This window comes from Puma concolor, chromosome B1 (genome assembly GCF_028749965.1).
Source record: "Puma concolor isolate L17-30 chromosome B1, mPumCon1.1.hap2, whole genome shotgun sequence".
NCBI classification, from domain to species: domain Eukaryota; kingdom Metazoa; phylum Chordata; class Mammalia; order Carnivora; family Felidae; genus Puma; species Puma concolor.
In genome coordinates this window covers 163,571,348-163,591,835 of record NC_141670.1, presented here as the reverse complement: position 1 = coordinate 163,591,835, position 20,488 = coordinate 163,571,348, and the positions used below count along the sequence as shown (strand labels likewise).

At 46.1% G+C, this 20,488-nt stretch overlaps 1 protein-coding gene across 2 annotated transcripts in view; it reads left to right on the top strand.

Moving 5' to 3' along the window:
* The first annotated feature begins 4,819 nt into the window (after window positions 1–4,819).
* Window positions 4,820–20,488, top strand: part of KIT (KIT proto-oncogene, receptor tyrosine kinase) — an 86,830-nt gene continuing 71,161 nt past the window's right edge. For both annotated transcript variants that reach the window (XM_086705040.1, XM_025921345.2), the window contains exon 1: window positions 4,820–5,225. In XM_086705040.1, coding sequence (XP_086561166.1) covers window positions 4,835–5,225 — 391 coding nt within the window. In that variant the 5' untranslated portion in view covers window positions 4,820–4,834. The remainder of the gene's footprint in view (window positions 5,226–20,488) is intronic.

Genomic DNA, 20,488 nt, shown 5'->3' with positions numbered 1-20,488 from the left:
GGAGACACAGAATCGGAAGCAGGCTCCAGGCTCCGAGCCATCAGCCCAGAGCCCGATGCGGGGCTCGAACTCACGGACCGTGAGATGGTGACCTGAGCGAAGTCGGACGCTTAACCGACTGAGCCACCCAGGCGCCGCGTCTTTATCTCTTAAACAAGCTGTGCTGGGCCGCGTGACTTGGGGTTCTTCAGATTCCGGGTGCTCTTTCACGTCTCCGGCCCCTTTCACACCTGTGCTTTCTACTGTTGGAAGCTTCTCCCCTTTCTGCTTTGTCTTCCCCTCCTTCTGATGCCTCAGAATCCAAGTGCTACCTGGGTGCCTGGGTGGCTCAGTTGGTTCAGCCAGGACTCTTGATTTCAGGTCATGATCTCACGGCTGATGGCTTCAAGCCCCACATCGGGCTCTGCATTGACGTGCGGAGCCTGCTTGGGATTCTCTGTCTGCCTCTGTCTCTGCCCCTCCCCCACTCACGTGCGCGTGCCCTCTCTCCGTCTCAAAAATGAATAAACATTTAAACATTAAAAAAAAAGGATCTAAGAGCTACCTCTTTGGGGGAGCCTCCCTCTACGACATGAGGTAGATGCTCATCTGTGTTCAAACATCACTCTGTGCATACCTCCCTTAGAGTACGAATAACGGTTAATCTTTGACCCCTTTACAGTGCATGTCCCTCCTTTCTCTCCAAGTCCCATGAGGGCCACATCTGTGTCTTCTCTAACTTTGCATTCCTAGTGCCTCTGTAGCACATCTTGCACCCTGAGGGTGTTCAATAAATACTCAATGAAAGCTGAGCCAACAACATATATTATTTTCTTTAGGTTTCATAAACTACGGGGTGGTTACTGTTAGAATAGAGTTGGCCAAGGAGGATCGTACGTTAATTTCTTCCACTTTATGGACAAAAGACTTCTAAATAGTTACTGGAAAAGCAAGGACTATTAAGTAGCAACCTCAAAAAGGATTATACCCCGTGGGTAGCAATTCCACATCTAGGAGTCCCTCTGAAATAGTCAGAGGCAGAAAAGCTTTATTTACCAAGATGCTCATCGCCAAGTAATCTATTTGTGACAGAAACAAAAAATGGAAAAAAGAGACATAATGAAACACCCAGAATTGTGGTGGATAATACAATTAAAATTATACTGCCATTATACACTTTCCAAAGAATTTTTAATCATTTGGGACAGTGCTTATGTTATGATTAGTAAAAAAGATGGACAGAAAACTAACAAACATTGTAAAATCTTAAATTGCATAAAGGAAAAAAAATTTATAAAGAACAGAGAAAAAAGACTTAAAGGAAACATACCAAAATGAACTCTTCAGTAATTATATATCGGGTGATTTTTGTTTTTTATGGTCTTTTGTATTTCCTAAATTTTCTTTTTAAAAAAAAGTTTTTTAACTAATTTTTTTAACGTTTATTTATTTTTGAGACAGAGAGAGACAGAGCATGAACGGGGGAGGATCAGAAAGAGAGAGGGAGACACAGAATCTGAAGCAGGCTCCAGGCTCTGAGCTGTCAGCACAGAGCCTGACATGGGGCTTGAACTCACGAACCGCGAGATCATGACCTGAGCCGAAGTCTGATGCTTAACTGACTGAGCCACCCAGGCGCCCCTTAAAAATTTTTTTTAATGTTTACTTATTTTTGAGAGACAGAGCATGAGCAGGGGAGGGGCAGAGAGAGAGAGAAGTAGACACAGAATCCGCAGCAGGCTCCAGGCTCTGAGCCGTCAGCACAGAGCCCGACGCAGGGCTCGAACCCACAAACCATGAGATCATGACCTGAGCCAGATGCTCAACCGACTGAGCCACTCAGGCACCACTGGTATTTCCTAAATTTTCTAGGATAGACATCTTTACTTTTACAATCAGAAATATAAAAATTTTCAAGTTAGAGATTTTGACTGTGTGACTATAATAAACATCTTTTGTTCTATTTGTGCAGTGTTAGTACTTTTTCCCGTGAGAATAGCTCAGTTTTTCTTTGGGGACACATCCTTCTTCATTCTTAGACCTCATAATGTGGATGAAATCCACTTCCAACCCCTGGCTCCAGGGATGGGCACGTGATCCAGACCTGGTCAGTCATCATATTCTATTGGTCAGGCCTCAGCAACTGGTTCCAGATGGGCATGTGACTTAAATCGGGGCAGACCTTTCATAGGAGGGTTTCACTGGGGCAGAGAAGCTCTGCTCACATTGGAAATAATAAGCTGTAGGCCTGAGTGCACGGAAAGTACTGCTGAAGAATGGATACGGAGGAAAATGCATGTGTATGCACACACACGCACATACTCCACACCACTTTCAAGTTGATGACTCTGAATTCTTGACTCCAGCAAAGTCTAAGAAGCTATTGTCACTGGACTTTGCAGTTATAAGAACCATTGAGGTTTAGGTTTCTTTGTTTTTTGCTTAGGTCAGTTCGAGTTGGGTTTCTACAAGTTGCAACCCAGAGTCCTCACTAATACAGTTATGAAAACAATAAAATATGTAAAGTATAATTTATAAGAGGCTCCAGGGCTGTCACAAAAAAAGAGTACAGAATCGGTCCTGTGTATCCTACCTGACAATGTTAAGCGTTTCCAGTGCTGTGTTTCTACTGGACATGATCTAAGAAATACAGTTTATTCCCATTGCACATCACTTAGAGCACCTTCTACGTGCCTCCTTTTAGTACGTAGCTGGCATGAGGTATTACTAAAAATAGCTAGTAACCCTGGAGGCACAGGGACTGGAGGCTCTTTACTATGCCCGACATTAAGACTTTAGTTGCTGGATCTGAGGAGATTTGGGGGTATCTCAAGAAAGGAACTGGAGTGAAGGGGCACTTAGGTGTTTAGGGGAGTGGCTTTTTTTCCAATCAGTACAGAAGGATTTCAATATTCTATCAACCAGCATGGCCAACTTGACGTGTATTGGTTGAACACAAATCCTGTTAGTAAATATTAGAGTATCTTTTTGGTATCTGCTTACCCTCTCAGACTGTGAATCCGCCTAGGCAAGGACTTCGTCTTTATGATTTTTGTAGGTCTTGTGCCTACCAAGGTGCTCAGCAGATATTTATTTGTTGGATGGTAAACATGACTGACAGTCCAGCATTATGGAATTCTCTATTCTGCCTTTTTTTTTTTTTTTTTAAGAAGTTTCCTGCCTAGAATTAAATTGCAATATGGTCTCTTTTCACCCACTCTCCTGAAGACTTGTTATCCTCTCCAATATCAGTTGATTGAAGAAGAAAATTGTAAATTTTCTCCCAGGCATAATGTTGATATTTTAACTCACAGTGATTTTTTTTCTTACTACAAAATGGATTTTAGAAATAAATCAAGATCCTAGAAACTTATGATTGCTCTGAGTGGTAGCTTTTATCTCTGTCATCCTAAGAAAAAGACATGGTCTGATGGCCCAGAGCACAGAGACCTTTGAATTTCAGTTTTCCCACAGCTATATGACTTGACACATTTCCTAGGACATTTGGGTGGGGGTTCCCACTTGACCATAAGGATTGTGGCAGGGCCCATATCTGTCTATTAGCAATGGTACTCCCAGTCCCTAGAGTAGATACTTAAATGCTTGTTGAATGAATACATACATTTAAGGACAGTCAATCATAGGTATTGTCTAAGTGACCGGCTTTAAAAATAATTTAAAAAACTAACTTAGGTCCTAATAGGTCAATATTAAACAGGGGAGCTTTCAATATTAAATAAAGCGGAGTGTCGGAGCTGATTAATTATAATTTTGAATGCAATTTTAGAGAAGAGTCGAGGTGTATCTATATTATTCCACTGCTTTTTCTGATGGGCTCCTCCTATTTATTTTCCACTCTTAAGCTCTCTGGTAAGGTGTATTAGTGGTTTATTAGAATGCATAGGGAAAGGTCATCATACCTGGAGTCAGTCTTAAAATGACTGGCTCTCCCCTCTATTTGCTGTGCTATCTTGGGCCACTTTTAAAACTCAAATAATACACATTAGGCTCTACCTACCGCACAAAGCTGCTGTTGTGAGCATGAAATAATATTCAGAGTAAGGAATAACTATAAAACCCTATACAGACACTGTTGTTACCTTGGATAAAGCACTTCCCAGGGAGTGGAACCTGGTTTAAGAGAATAATTTTCCTATTATTTTGCTCCTGGTACAGGCTAGGGCAGCTAAGAGAGAGGACGGCCGAGACCCTACAGCCCCCCCCCCCCCCCTCCGTAACTGTTCCCTGATACAGGGGAAGAGAAACCTTACAGGGGGTGGGGGTGGGTACGTTCCCAGAGGGCTTAGCACAACGATTCTGGCGCAAATGGGTTTTTTTTAAAAAACTCGAGCTCCCAGAGCAAACTTCACTAGGCTCTCTTCCCCACTCGAATGCCAAGCCCGGTTCTCCAGGAAAGTCTCAGCAGGAGCTTCTTTTGGCGGAGACCACGCCGACCAATAGAAACCAATTGTGTTAAGAGCAGGTGGAGAAACTGAGCATAATTACCTACAGTCCGGCTCAGCATTTTACCATGGTGCCAGGCGCCTCTCTTGGGCCACTCTGATTAACAAAAATGGAGAATGTGGGGGCCTAATTCGTAATCCCCGCGCCCCAATTCCGGTGGGTTTCCGCACCACCTCCGCCACCAGCGGCGTCCCCTCTCTTCCCTCGGGAGCGTGCTCGAGGGCCTTGCGTTGGACCTTTATTGTCTGGGGAGCACCTGCCAGGTGGCGGGCTCGTGCCCTAATGTGCACTGGGTGCCGGGCTTCACAAAGCGCGCGGGCAGCACCTCCCTCGTCCGGGAACCGCCTCTGATCGCCAGACCACATCACAGGGGAGCAGGAGAGGTGGAGAGATGAAGGGGCTCCGGGGTCAGGAACTGGCGGCGAGGGCCAGCGTGCCCTCCTCCTCCCCGCCGGCTCAGCCCCCGGGGATTAGCACGTCGCAAGAGCAGAAGCCAGACGCCGCCAGGAGGGAGCGAGACCCAGGAGGGAGGGAAGGAGGGGAGGCAAGGAGGGGCGCGGAGAAGGGGCGTGGCCGGCGCGCAGGGGGAGGGCGCTGGGAGGAGGGGCCGCTGCTCCGCGCTCGCGGCTCTGGGGGCTCGGCTTTGCCGCGCTCCGTGCACTTGGGCGAGAGCAGGAACGTGGAACGGACCTCCGATCCCAGCGCAGCCACCGCGATGAGAGGCGCTCGCGGCGCCTGGGATTTTCTCTGCGTCCTGCTCCTCCTGCTCCGCGTCCAGACAGGTGGGAGAGCGCCGCGGACAGTGGGGCCGCGCCCCCCCCCCCCCCGCCCCGGAGCAGCCTGTGCCCCCCAGGGCTCGAACCCGCAGGGGTTCGTCGGCAGAGGTGGCTGACGGCCCTCCGGTGCCCTTGCTTTTCAGCCTCCGGGAAGATTCGAGGCGTCCCCGGGACTCTCCTGCGCCCTGCCTCGCTCACCTGTGCAAGGAGCCCCTGCCGCTGGTGGCGGGGACGCTGAGCTGGGGGTCTTCCGGGAAGGAGGACAGCTAGGGGGCTCAAGAGTGGGTGAGGTGCGGCCGCAGGCTGCGTTCGAGTTAGGGGTTGCTTTTGTGCCGGGGGTGCGCGGGGGCACAGGCGGGCGGGTCCCGGGTCCGCACCCAGCGCGTTATCTCCGCGGTGCGAGGCGCGGCCACTGCTTCCTTTTGTTAAAAGTTGCGCGTGTGTGACCGGTGCACTGGAGGAGCAGCCCGCAGGTTCTCTGCAGCGCCGAGGGCAAAGTTGGAGAGCCTTTTCTTTGCTCTGTGGCTGCCGCTTTCCAAACCGCGGGCGCTCTTTGTGCCCCAGAGCTGGGGACCGACCCGCTGCCGTCTCTGCTCGCTGTGTCCTTGGGCCCTCCCGTTAGGCATTTTGCCTGGGAAACGCGCGGTGTGCGGCTCTGGAGCCGGACCCCGCGAACCTAGAGGTGGCGGCTACAGGGACAACTTGGGCTGGGCGTGTGGAAAGCAGCCGCTAGGTTGCAGACTTTTTGCTTTTGTAAATCCCATGCCAAAGGCTCGCCCCTTTCCGCCGCGGTGCCGTTTCTTTCCTGCCACGCGCCTCCGAGCGGCTGGTGGCCGCGTTTGCCGTCTGCACCGAGAGGAGGCAGGGACCGTGCGCTGGAACGCTCAGGTCTTCGACCTGGTCTCCTCCCGGGTCTGGCCAGAATGCCCAGACAGGCTGGCCGGCCTCTGCAAGCCGCTGGAATAGGTGTCTGTGACCCGTAATTGCGGGTCCCCGTTTTCTTTGGGAATTTTGAGATCTGCAACACCCCTTCCCACGTGATAGCTACACTACTTAAGGGCCGCCTGGGGCGGGGGTGGGAGATGGAGTGGAACTTTCTGCAAAATCTTACTTGGATCCTCAAGCCGTAGTGAAAATCCGGTTTTATCTGCGCGGGAACTTAGGTCTGAAGGTGGAGGAGGAGGATTTGCAGGCTCCTGAAAGCCCTCCGATTCCTGCCCCTTCTTCCCTTTTTTTTTTTTTTTTTTTTTCTGGGTGTCGCTAGTGCGCGAGCGAGTGCAGATCGCCCAGGTAACCCCTGAAACCCTGCTCTCTCCCAGGTCTTTTTTTAAAGACCTTCAAGGCTTACCTCGCTGATGCAGTGGGCAGAAAGTGAGTCTGAACTGGGATTCACGGGCTACAAAAGGAAGCATCGCTTTGTACTATTGTGGTACTATATTAACTACCGGTCAGTTTCCCATAAAGTCTCAAGGTGTAGCCTCTTCATTCACGGGCTTGAACGGCATTGTGAGGGCTTTCCGGTGGAGGAAGAGAAGCCTTGCATCTGGACCGGTGGGGGGGGGGGGGGCGGGAGAGAGATTATAAGTGAGTGCCCAGATTCCGTGGCGGATTTGACCGCTCTAAGCTCAAATGACACATTTGGTCCTTACGTCTTTGTGCCTTGGCATTTTTAATTTCAGTTATGCGTGTGGACCCGAATAGGGCACTCACTAGAAAGACAAGGGCAGAATAGTTTCCCCGTTTTTAAAATTAAAAGAATCGGTTGCTTCCTTCCTCCTCCTAATTATCCGGCTTCCTTGAACAGATTTTTGGCAAAGGGAATTTAAAGGTCTGGCTCCTGGGGGGCAGTATGGTATAGTGACAAAGCCTAGTGCTGCCCTTCTGGTTCTCCTTTTCCAGCCATTTATTAGCTGTGTGCCCTTGGCAGGTCGTTTCAATTCTGGAGATCCCAATTTCCTCAAGAGGACAGTGAAGCATCTGCATCAGGAACGACCCTTTGGGTCCCACATTCTCCTCTTCCAGTGTTCTGAGTGTAGACTACAATTTTTCTGAATTCCTTCCCCGATTCCTTTCTGTCTCCCTGAAATTCCTCTGCCTTTTCTGGTCACAGGGACCACCGGGGGGGGGGGGGGTAGCCTCCTGGTCCCCTGCCCCCGCTGAAGCGGGGAGGTGTGGTTTATCCTGAGTCTTCTTCAATCCACATGTGTGCCTGGTTTCCCTTTGAATTCAATCAAGGAGGTGCGGGCTCTGTAGGACCCCCCATCACTGCTCCCCTCAGTGTTTACAACACCTGTGCCCAGCAAGATAAGCCTGTAAGGAATAGTGAATCATACTTTCCCCTGTTCCTGCAGGTGTGAGGCCAGAGTCAGAGCCAGAAGCTGGACACGGGACATTTTGGATGTGATCCTGTTGGGAATAACGTGATGGTCTTGGAAAGGGATCCCAGAAAAGTCACATCCCCATTCTCGTCTTTCCCACTCATCCACACATTTTTTTCTTATGACTTGATAAATTATGTATGCTGTGTTATTACAACACATTTTTCTGACATGCCTTAACTTTCCCTTTATGTGTCTGTTGTACATAGTTGTTCTTTATTCAAAACTGGGCCAGGACCATGCTGGGGCCTTTACATGGTGTTTCTAGTCCTCTCAACAAGCCCTAGAGGTAGTGCTGTTACCATTCCTACCATTTCATAGCTGGAGAAACTGGCTGAGGATGAGTCAGTTACCCAAATAGTCAGTGGTAAAGCCTGAGATTAGCCCCATATGCCCAACTGTATACCATTCACATGCCTTAACAGAATCAGTTGTGAGATTCATTGGAAACTATTTGATGAGCACTTATTATATGCCAGGTATCGTTGGAGATTCTGGGAATACAGGATGGTCAAGGTCATTACCTTCCAAATATTGGTAGAAAAAGACCTAGAATTGCCTTTCTTAGGATGTGTGGGTGAAAGTGTTCTCAATTTGAGGGAAGTATTCACCGGGAAGGGGAGTCATTAAATGTAGCTTGTCTGGGGGGTATGCTGGCACTCGACCCTGGGCATGAGGGCTGTGTGTGTTAGATGTGCCATTCCAGAGGCCCTCAGAAATGAAGATAAACTGTCTCTAAAACGATGGTGGAAAAGTCAGTTGAGATATTTTGCCATCCACCTTTCCAAAAAAAAAAAAAAAAAAATGGCCTTCACATCATATACTTGGGGCATGCTTTGTGAAAGCGAAAACTCCCAGGAATGAGTTAACACCACTGGTCATTCACCCTGGATGGGCACCATGAGATAGAAGGGCAGTTTACCCCTTAGAGATTTACCACCCAGACAGATTCTCGTCAGAAATGGGCCAAGTGTTTTTGTGGGCTCCCTTGTAGAGCATTTGCGTACAGGTGTTGTTTTGATGATGGATTTTGCTGCTGTTGTTGACAGCTGCTAGAAGCTGCTCTTAGGATTTTGACTCATTTCCTCAAGTCTCCCCCAGCTGATTAAAGAAGGACACCAGGAAATGAGCTGCGGTGCCCTGAGTGGAATTCTTGGAGCTGGCCTTGCAGGATGGGAACCCCTGAAAGGCTGTGGTCAAGGCTACAGCAGCATGATCCAGAATGAATTTAGTTTAACAGTTGACAGACTGGGACGTGGGAAGTGCTTTATTTTGCCGCATTCCTGTGTGTTAGCTTTCAAAACAAGGGATTGAAAGACATTTGAAAGGACCTTAAAGACGCAAAATTTCATATGCAGTTTCTGTAACCTGAATAGAGAGCTTCGGGGGCTGCAAATCCAGAGTGAGGAGGGCCTACTGGGGAGTTAGCAGAGGTACAAGTGTGAATCCAGGGCAAAGCCAGTGTAAATCTTTGTTGAAAGTGAAGGGACCGAGTAAGCCTGGCCTGTAGTACCTCTGGTTTTGGACATTTTGGACATGAAACAGCCCATCTTTTGACCTCAGATTCTGAATAAGTAGAGCTTACAAGCTGATAATCCATGAACCTGTTTGGTACCCCCCCACCCCCAAGTGATGCTTTATTAAGGAAACATCAAGGCAATACTTAAGAATCTGGAGAATTTATGTCAAGAACTTGATTTCTCTGTTCTCTTGAACTGAAGGATCAGTCCTCTTTAGGAGGCACTAGGCAATACCACTCTCTACTGCCCTTAGACATTTAGGCATTTAGCCTTAGGCCCTGGTGAGTGCAGATGGGACCATGCTGGTACCTAGCGGACAGAGCACAGGCCTGGGGAATGAAGACAGCCTTGTGTTAGTCTGCTGGCCCCATGGCTGACACATTTGGGACCTTGGAGCAAGTTGGCTGCCCTGCTGAACTTACTTTTTCATCCTCGTTTCAGCTGTGTGACTTTGGCAAATTACTTAACTTCTCTGTGCCGGTATACGTGCTTCTACATAATAAATATTTAGGATCGTGCTGCCTGGCACACTTTTAGTACAAACATAATACATGTCAGTCATAATTATTATCTGTAAAATAGGAATTATTGTTATTCCAGAAATGGAAATAATGCCTACTCTAATATGATTGTCCTAAAGATTAGGAAGAGATTCTTGTACAGATGCTTGGCACAGGGTCTGGGATGGGACGGCACCTAATAAACGAGTAACCTCTGTGACTATGTAGAATTTGCCGGTTTCTCTCTGTATTCTTTGCAAGTAGGTACCAGTAAGTACTAACGTGACAGCTTTTAATGTGAAATAAACTTTAATTTTTGAGTTTTATATGGTTTCTGACCTAACAATTCGGAATCACTACTCAGGGACTGAACAGATCTTGGCCTTTTTTTTTTTTTTTTTTCTCCTTCCTCCCAGAAAGACAAACAACCCAGAGGATTTCTCCAATGAAAGCATTCACATCTGCTGATTTTTCCATTCACCTTATGCTTTAGCCTTAACATTTTGCTTACGACACACTGTTAGGTATCTCCAGCGCATATCTTTCTGACAGCTAGGTTTTTGATGCTTGCAAACTTGAAACTAAATTGTTAGCCAGCACAGGTGGCATCGGAGTTAAGAGCTAGCTCGGGGTTTGAAAGGGACAACCTGGGTTTTTACGCATTTGGCCCCTTGCTGGCCGTGTGATCTGGGAAGAGACTCTTCACTTCTCCGTAAGCTTCAGTTCTTTTTATGTGACTCAGAGATGATGGCATGGGCTCCCGAAGAGAGTGAGTGAGGGCACCCACATAACATGCCTAGTATGGTGTCCTTGATGGGGACAGCACAGGGACTTCACTATTAGGCTGATTTTATTGTTCCTCTTGCAGGTTTGTCTCTCAGGGAAAAAAAAAAAAAAATTGGATATAGTGTAAAACCAGATTATGTAGAGGAGTTTTTATGGTCTAAAGATGAAATGTATACATTTAATGTCTAGTTTTTGTTTGTTTTTTTTATTTTTTTTTATTTATTTATTTTTTTTATAAATTTTTTTTTTTTTTTTCCAACGTTTATTTATTTTTGGGACAGAGAGAGACAGAGCATGAACGGGGGAGGGGCAGAGAGAGAGGGAGACACAGAATCGGAAACAGGCTCCAGGCTCCAGGCTCCGAGCCATCAGCCCAGAGCCCGACGCGGGGCTCGAACTCACGGACCGCGAGATCGTGACCTGGCTGAAGTCGGCCGCTTAACCGACTGCGCCACCCAGGCGCCCCTTTGTTTGTTTTTTTAAGTCTACCATTAGTAAGCAATGCCTGCTTTCCTCCCTGGTTCTTTGTTTTGCCTTGTTCTTAGCCCATTTCGGTGGATACAGATTAGATTTCTGGACGCGAGCTTAGGAGGGGAAAGCTCTGTAAAATGGCCATTTTCTCAAGGTGAGTAAGTAAGGGTAGCTCACATAGGGTCCATGAACCCTGTGTGATGCAGCATTGAAAGCACCTGAAGAGTGAGCGGCTTTTCTGTGACTGCCTTCCCTAAGAGTGAGGGACCCTGCTGAACTTGGCTGTTGCCCCAGGCTAGACACACAGTGGTGCTCCTGGGTTTAATATCTCGTGTTCTCTAGCACTTACAGGGTGCGTTGAACATAAGAAATGCTCAATAAACATGTCAGACTCCGTTTAACAAAGATCTATGATTCCCTAGGCCTTGGTCCTTGCAGGGACTGTAGGTGTGGGCTAGAGGTGGGGGAGGGATGGGGTAAGAGCACAGCGTCTGACCAGAATCGCATTTGGTGTCCAAAGAAGTGCAAAGTGCTCAGGCAGGATTTCAAACGGGAGACGTTTATGTCTTGGTGGGCAGATGATAGCGATCAGAGATCTTTCAAAGTGTCCATGTGGGAGATAATATTTGAGATTCACTTCTGCGCGTTAGAGGGTAGAGTGTCTGTAGGTGAGGCTTCGATTGGGAAAATGGGGGATGTGGAAATAGGGGATAAGACATTAAGATCTCATTTGAGGATTGTCAGTCCTTGCACTTGGTGTGATGGTTGCGGGGGGGAGGGGATAGGGAGGGGAAGAGGCTGGAAAGGTGGCCTCTTTGATTCGCCACAAGGAGCACTGTAGGGAGGGGATATTTAATGCTGCGTTTGGTCCAGATTCTGAAAAGAGCTTAGAGGTCAGGGCTAAGGTGGATCTGAGCCAGTAGTGGCTCTCTGGGCTTTGCTTACTAGGCCAGGACTGCTTGCTCCACCTTGCCGTCCAGTCCCCAACCTGCTCCGAAAAACTTGGGCCACCTTGCTTGTAGGTAATGAAGACTGAAGAAGGTGTGTGTGTATTTACCCTTTAGTAAAAGACACACATTAATATTTACTATCTGGATCATTTTTAGGTGTCCAGTTCAGCCGCGTTAAATACATTCACATTGTTGTGGAACCCCATCCCCAGACCACTTTCCATCCTGCAAAACTGAAACTCTGCGCCCATGAAACACCAGCTCCCTGTTACCCCCTCCCCCAGCCCCTGGCAGCCATCATTCTATCTTCTGTATCTGTGAATTTGACTACGCTAGGGAATCATTCGGTATTTGTCTTTGTGACTGGCTGATTTCACTTAACATAATGTCGTCAAGGTTCATCCATGTTATAACATATGTCAGAATTTCCTTCCTTCTTAAGGAGGGAAATGTATGTATATGTGTATGTATGTATGCATATGCATATGCACATGTATAATTTTCTGCCATATTTTGTTTCTCCATTCATCCACCAATGGACACTGGGTTGCTTCCGCCTTCTGGCTGTTCTGAATAATGCTGATATGAACACGGGTGTACAAATACCTCAAGGAGAGTTTCTCAGGGGCCTCTTCCAGGATGGTTCGTGTCACGGCTAAGCTTTGTGCTGATGGGGAGGGGAGCTGGATAGAGGGACAGTCAGGCTCTTTAGATGGCCTCTGGGTGAAGGGGTGAGGGCCTGGGTGTTAGGGTGCGTGCTCTGGAAAGAAGGGAAAATACTTACGAGACACGAAGAAGATAAAGGTAGCCGACTGAATTCACTTGGCAAATTTATAGGCATCTTGGGTGTGTCAGACGTTGATGAGGTTGAGGCGAAGGGGAGCAGGAGTTATTATAGGCGTGGGTGACTGGGAGAACTGGTGGGACCATGGAATTGATGGAAATAAAGTCAGAGGAGGAGCATCCCGTTTGAGGGGAGGAATATGTTGGACACTGTTGTGTTTGTCTATTGACTATTTACAGGCTGCATGAACTTGAAACTCCATTTCCCAGACACGATGGTAGATACAAATGAGATTCTTCTTAGGCGGTCAGGTCCACACGTGAGAGCAAAACTAAACCCCAAAAGTCAACAGAACTTAGCTGTGTAATATCAATGGTGGGATATGGGGATTATGAAGAATTGTGTGTTGTGTATCAGTCATATGATGAAAAGTAAATTTTCGTGGAAAGAAATATATAGCAGGAGGATAAGTCTGTATTCATTCTTTGGGTTACACCTTTATCAAAAAGTTTATTTTTGAGAGAGAAACAATCACACAAGCGACAGATAGGGGGAGAGAGAGAGAATCCCAAGCAGGCTTTCCACCTTCAGCATGGAGCCAGATACGGGGCTAGAACCCACAAACCATGAGGTCATGACGTAAGCCGAAATCAAGTGTAAGATGCTTAACCGACTGAGCCACCCAGGTGCCCCGGCATTAAGCCATTTTTAAAGGATGTTTATTGGTTTTCTCAGAGAACAGAATGGACATTTTGGGCTTAGAAGAGGACACAGAGTTGATTAAAGCTTTGGGAAATTGGCCCTTTGAAGGCAACTTAAAGAAATTGGATTTATTAGGCCAGAGAAGATAAGGTGAAGAAGCTTTAGTGAATGACAGTCTTCAAATATTTGTAATATGTGAGTGAAGAATGGCACAACGAAAATAGTTTAAATTGCCCCAGAAGGAAATTGAGCTTTTTTTTTTTTTTTTTAGGGAAAATTCTTTGATTGGGGTTTGGAAAATACTTTATTGCATTATCAGAGCTAGTCACAGGGTCTTGGCTGCAAATATGAGGAAAGCCAAATAATTGTCATTTTGAAATGGTTAGGCCCTGCTTACCTCAGCTGGTTTGAGGACCCCTTTCCGGGCCTGCCTGGAATCTTTTCCGAATAAAATAGCCGTTTTTCCTTCTTCACTGCTTTGGCTTTGCTTTGAGTCTTCCCTAAATTCTGGTTCGACTCGAACATGATCCACCACTCTTCACCAGTTTTGGCTATGCCGAAAATAGCCAATAAAGAGCTCGCAGCTTCAAAGCGGTTGTTGATCTGTTGGGGGTTGGGGGTATCTAGCCACAGATGGATCGTGCGGCGAGATAACTTTAGCCGAGTGCCAAGGTAAGAGGAACGAAAGGAAGTTCGAGGTCTAGAGAAACTGGAATCGATCATAATTAACCCTCACCTAAGAATGAATTGCTATTTGATCTCCCAACTGACGGATACTTTTGAGAGAAAGCCAGCGGTGCTGCGTGTAGGCGGAGAGATCTGTAAGGATGAGGGGAGTCCTTCTCCCTTGATTACTCGGGGGTGGATTGTTGGCTCTGTGGTTTACCCACCAGCCGGACTTCCCTTCCCACCTGTCCTTTCCCTTTGGTCATTTCATGGTCATGGCTCGATGTACGTATCAGGTCAGCCCGCCGTCCGGTAGGGGAAGGCGGTAGAAATGAAATTGCAGTTCAGCAGCTTCCCGTTGATCACACCATTTCACTTGTCATGCCGAAATATGTGATGATGTCTGAGATGTGATCCCTGTGTTTAAGGAGCCTAGGAGCTGTGGGAAGATAAGGGCTGGGGTGGGTGCTAATGTAATACGATTTGTAATAAGATTTAAAGAACAGCCCTGGTCCGGAAGCCAGGATGCATATTCATTACCACTGGATTAGAGGAAGAGGCATCACTTCTGGGGGAGAGTGGCTGATGCAGAGGAAGATCTGGGGCCTGAGTTAAATCTTGGTTAAGGAACTGGTTAAGGTATGAATCCAAAAGGAAAGGGTTATAGTTAGCCAGAAGACTCCCATGGAAAGAATCCGCTGGAAGGTGAGATAGGGTAATTTCTTAGGATTTTTATTCTTCAGCAATTGCCGTATTTCCTATAATGCCGTATGTGATGAGATTTTTGTTAAGTGTAATCTGGTCAAGCAGTTACTTAGTCAGAGACATTAACTATCCAAAATGGAAAAGTACAGACCTCACTTCTGCATGTATTACACATACTATATGTACAATGCAAATCCAGAGGAGGTCCACGGATATGTACTTTGAGTTGCTTTCAAGTCCGGGGCTGATTACCCTCCCTCCCCTGCCTGCCTCATCACCGCCAGCGAGATTACAGATTTTGTAGGCTCAAATTCCAATAGTGGCCATAGATGATTTTTGGTTCTTTGCTTATTAGCAGATTTTAAATGTCGAGTAAGATGATAATCCAGGCTTGTAGCCGTCTGCATAAATTCATTTGTTTAAAAAAAAAAAAAAAAACAAATCCAAAACAATAACAAGCAAAACCCCCAAGCCTTGATAAGGGTCCTGGATGGCTTAGGACATGTTAAGATTCTGCCCTGGGTTCTACAGCCCTGCTTTATAGGGTAATTAGAAGGTAATTAGGGACACTGGTTACTACCCTTCCCAAAGCAATGAGCAGTTGGGGTGGGGGGAAGGTGGCTGTTTGTGTGAGAAAAAGTCAATCACTTAAGGAAAAGGTATATATGGGGCGCCTGGGTGGCTCAGTCAGTTTAGCATCCGACTTCGGCTCAGGTCATGATCTCACGGTCTGTGAGCTCGAGCCCCGCGTTGGGCTCCGTGCTGACAGCTCAGAGCCTGGAGCCTGCTTCGGATTCTGTGTCTCCCTGTCTCTCCCCCTCCCCTGCTCATGCTTTGTCTCTCTCTGTCTCAAAAATAAATAAAAACATTAAAAAAATTTTTTTAAAAAGGAAAAGGTATATATGATGGCACCTGCCAGGGAATGTCTTGTTCCTAACCAAGCGGAAAAAAATAATAGGAAAAACTAAAAGAGGAGAAACCCTTACTCCTTTTCTTGTTATCTTAAAGTTCTTGAGTGAGGCAAAACACCTAGCTTCCTTTGGGTTTACCCCAGGTGACTCAGGTTATTTCAAAGGGTGTTAAAAAATTCTTCAAAAACAATCCCAGGCTGTCAGTAATTTAAATAGAATGACCTATGCAGGTTGGTCAGTAAGCAGAATTGCTTAGCAAGACTCAGAACAAAAGAGGGATTATCACAAAGAACTTTGGAAATTATTTGGTATTGTCTTTTTATTGGAAGGAAGTATTTATAGATAGGAATCTAATATAGATTTGGCTTCTGGGGAAAACACTGGCGATTTTGGAAGTGCCAAGGGGAGTGGAGGGGAGGGGCATTGGCTCTCTTAACTCTACTTGGCTAGTGCATGTTTAAAAGAAAACAAGACCGTGTTTAAAAAAATTGAGAATTATTCTACTTGGAAAGACTGTGGGTACTTTTTAAAATTTTTTTTTTTTCAACGTTTTTATTTTATTTTTGGGACAGAGAGAGACAGAGCATGAACAGGGGAGGGGCAGAGAGAGAGGGAGACACAGAATCGGAAACAGGCTCCAGGCTCCGAGCCATCAGCCCAGAGCCTGACGAGGGGCTCGAACTCACGGACCATGAGATGGTGACCTGGCTGAAGTCGGACGCTTAACCGACTGCGCCACCCAGGCGCCCCCTGTGGGTACTTTTAAAGTGACTCGGGATTTTAGTTTGTAAAATATTTTAAATGCATTTCCATTCTGACTTTCCCAGATTTCTTTTTTAATGGGTGATGTTGAGTCAGGGTACCTTGGGAGGATCTTCATTTTAAGAAAGGGCCTGGTAAGACCACATGGACTGGCCTTTAGGCTTCTTGTCATTGTTGAATTAAACCCGGATTCTTAATCCAAAAATATGTCACTGGTACAGCCACTTGAAAATGGTTAATTGGGAGGTCAAGATGTTTTTTCTACTTAATGATAATATTGTCAGGATATTTACTGCAGGGAAATAGTAGACACGTTCCCAGTTCAACCAAAATGCATCACTTTCATAAAAAAAAAAAAAAAAAAGAACCCCCCCTTCTGCTTTTTGAAATAAACTAGCATATGTAGAAGGGTTTATGAATTTTTTAGTAGATCTGAATGTGTAGCCTAATTTACATTTCTGCATTTTCAAGGGATATTATTTAAAATGATCACCTTAGTTTCAGAATGACTGCCTCCTGAAGAGAGGAGGGTATAACCGTGAACACACGGAGCAAAAATCCTTGTCGTGTTGGGGCTCCTGTTCCAGAGAATTCTTTTTGGTCTCCTGAGCCCAGGCCCACAAAGAACCCAGAAAGAAAAGTCTAAGGGTCTCTCATAGAAAGCTTAATTTAGATTTATTTAGATTTATTTAGATTTATTTAGATTTATTAATTTAGATTTCTTTCGGTTCCGCATTTTGGTCAATGAAGGAAGGAAGCAGAGACAGGTAAGGTTTCTCAGAGGGTCTGGGGGACTAAGTTCATGGGGAAGGAGGGACTGACTCAGGGAGAGCTTTTTATGGTATTAGTCCCTTGAGTCCCATCTGCCACAGGTCCTGCCTTCCGAAGGGCTGAGCTCTCACTTCTGTCCTAGCTTTTCTTCGCTAGAACAGAACAGTCTCCATAACTTCAGAGCCACTTGAGCAGTTCCTGGAAGGACTCACCGAAGGGGGCTGAACAAAGCATGTGAACACAGACAGGTGTCTTCACTTTCAGGACATCGTGGAGCCTTTCCTGTGCCAAAGTGCATTGTCAGTCTGCAGGCTTGGAACCGTTTTTCTCAGAATGTACCAGAATGCTTTTTCACAGCTGAGAGAGATGCTTCAGGGGTCCAGGCTGAGTGCTCTTCAGTGTGTCTCCGGGGATTAGAGGCTCTTCACCTCCTTTTTAAAAAAAAATTTTTTTTAACGTTTATTTATTTTTGAGACAGAGAGAGACAGAGCATGAACGGGGGAGGTTCAGAGAGAGATGGAGACACAGAATCTGAAACAGGCTCCGGGCTCTGAGCTGTCAGCACAGAGCCCGACGCGGGGCTCAAACTCACGGACCACGAGATCACGACCTGAGCCGAAGTCGGCCGCTTAACCGACTGAGCCGCCCAGGCGCCCCTCACCTCCTTTTTAAATTCTTTCATCGTGTTCTTGTTCAAATCTGGCTGCCTTTGGGTTTAATAATAAGTACGATCCACGGATGGCACTTTGGGTCTGACTCAGTGCCTTTCAGCCACTGACAGGTGTTCTGTGAGTTATCCCACTCTCCTGTTCCTGTAGGTGGCCTGGGTGAGGGGACAGCACGCTGGCTTCATCTGATTTTTTTTGCATCTTAGCCTGAGAGTGGCCTTTCAGAGATCCATGGTATGATAAGCTATCTGGTTTCAAATCAAGCACTGTCCCCATGAGGTTTGACCCTGGTGAATTACCGAGGACCGTAAAGTTCTTCTGTCGATTCTTGGGCATCTGGTAGGACTCTTGTTGCCTTTGGCATTGTTAGTGTTGATCCTTAGGAAGGAATCCAGGATACAATCTGCCTAGCGATGGAAAGTGGTACTCCCTTGAGTTATAAGGGCAAGAAGGCATCCCCACTGACCACAGACAGCTTCGGTAGAAGCCCATAAGGATTCCTCAGGTGCTTGGTAGGATGTCACCTAACAATTTTGATGAAACACCCCTGCTTCAGGAATACAAGCATGGGTACTTAAGTAATTAGGAGATCAGTTGCTGTAATATGCTTGCTCTAGGGTGACAAACTAGTGTTTGCGAGCCAGAGAATTCTTCTTAGCCAGTTTTGTCATCATTGGTTAGTACTGACTGTTCCAGGTGAGAATTTCAGGGCCTAGTTTATTTATTTATTTTTTAACGTTTATTTATTTTTGAGACAGAGAGAGACAGAGCATGAACAGGGGAGGGGCAGAAAGAGAGGGAGACACAGAATCTGAAACAGGCTCCAGGCTCTGAGCTGTCAGCACAGAGCCCGATGCGGGGCTCGAACTCACGGATCATGAGATCATGACCTGAGCCGAAGTCGGACGCTTAACCGACCGAGCCACCCAGGCGCTCCTTCAGGGCCTAGTTTAAATAGACCCTGTTTAAGTGTGCGATCAGTTAACTAGAGAAGGATTTAAAAAAAAAAAAAAAGCAGGGGCCTATGACTTAGATGAATTCCTTGGATTGTTTGAAAACCCAGTGGTAGCCATTTTAAGATGGAACAATCCAACCTCACATTAACTTTAAAATAAGTATATATATGGGGCACCTGGGTGGCTCAGTCGATTGGGCAGCCAACTTGGGCTCAGGTCATGATCTTGCGGTTAGTGAGTTCGAGCCCCACATCAGGCTCTGTGCTGACAGCTCAGAGCCTGGAGCCTGCTTCGGATTCTGTGTCTCGCTCTCTCTCTGCTCCTCCCCTGCTTGCACTCTGTTTCTCTCTCTCTCTAAAAAATAAATACACATTAAAAAAAATAAAAAAAAATATAAATAAATTATGGGGACATTTGAGACATAGCTAATAGTGTAACGAACTTTCATATGCCTGTCATCCAGCTTCAACAGCTGGAACAACAACTAGTCTTTTTGCTTTATCTCTGTCCATCTCATCCTGCCATTATTTTGAAGCATATCTCAGGCCTTGCGGAATTTCGCCTACAAATGTTTTCAGCATGTAGTTCTAAGGTACAAAGATTCCCTTCCCCTAAACGTAATGGTAATGCCAGTGTCAAAGCCTTCCAAGTCAGTATAATTCCACAATGTTGTTGATGATCCAGCATTCACATTCCCCCTACTGAAATACAATACATATAAAGATCTATGCAAATAACGTCAACGTTTGGTAGAATCCAAACAAGATTCACATATTGCAGTTGGTTGATGTGGCCTTTCAGTCATTTCTTATTATAGATCCTAGTCCCCCATTTTTGTTGAAGAAACGGAGTGCTTACCCTATGCAATTTTTCAGTCTCATGTGGTCAACATGCTGTCTGTTCCCTGTATTTCCTGTAAATTTATGATTTAGAGGTTTGATCATATTCATATCGAACCCACAAATCGTGAGATCATGACCTGAGCCGAAGTCGGATGCTTAACCAACTGAACCACCCAGGCACCCCTGTACTGATACCTTTCATATAATACCCTTGTTTTGCTCTTTCGGGTATGGGGTGGGGTGGAGGTTATTCTCTCTTGGTTTCCTGCTGTGAGTAACATTTAAATTATCTAGAAGCCTGTTCTCTCCTCTCCCTTTTCTCCCCCTAGCTTGGCATCTGAAGTAAGATTCTTTCACCCCGGTTACTATCTGTACAATCAGCAAACATATGCTACTTTTCAGATAGTCCTTCCTCCCCTAATTTTGCTGACAGCTGTACTGAAATTGCTTTATCATAATACATAGCAATCCTACCTTCTATTTCCTTTGTTACCACTCTTTGTTCTACTGGTAAATAAATGTATGTTTGATCCTGGCCACTGGTCCTTATGTCCTGTCTTCCCTGGCACTTTGGTTTTCTGAAGCTCATCTTTCACTAGATGCCTCAGGAAGCACTCCTGGGAAGTATTTCCTGAATTCTATGTTCATAACAGCTTGTCTGTTGCTTTTATACTTCAGAGTCAGGTTGGCTGATATAAAATCCTTGGCTCATCTTTCTTTGCTCAAGTATCTTTAATATTTTACGGTAGCGTCTTTTGCCATAAAGTGTTGTCAAAGTCTGCTGACAATCTGATTTTCTTTCCCTCATGTTTCACTTGGTATGTTTGCCGAGATATCCAAAGGAGTGTATTTTACTTTTGTTCTTTGAAGCCCAGAAGTATTTTACAGTGTTGGGTG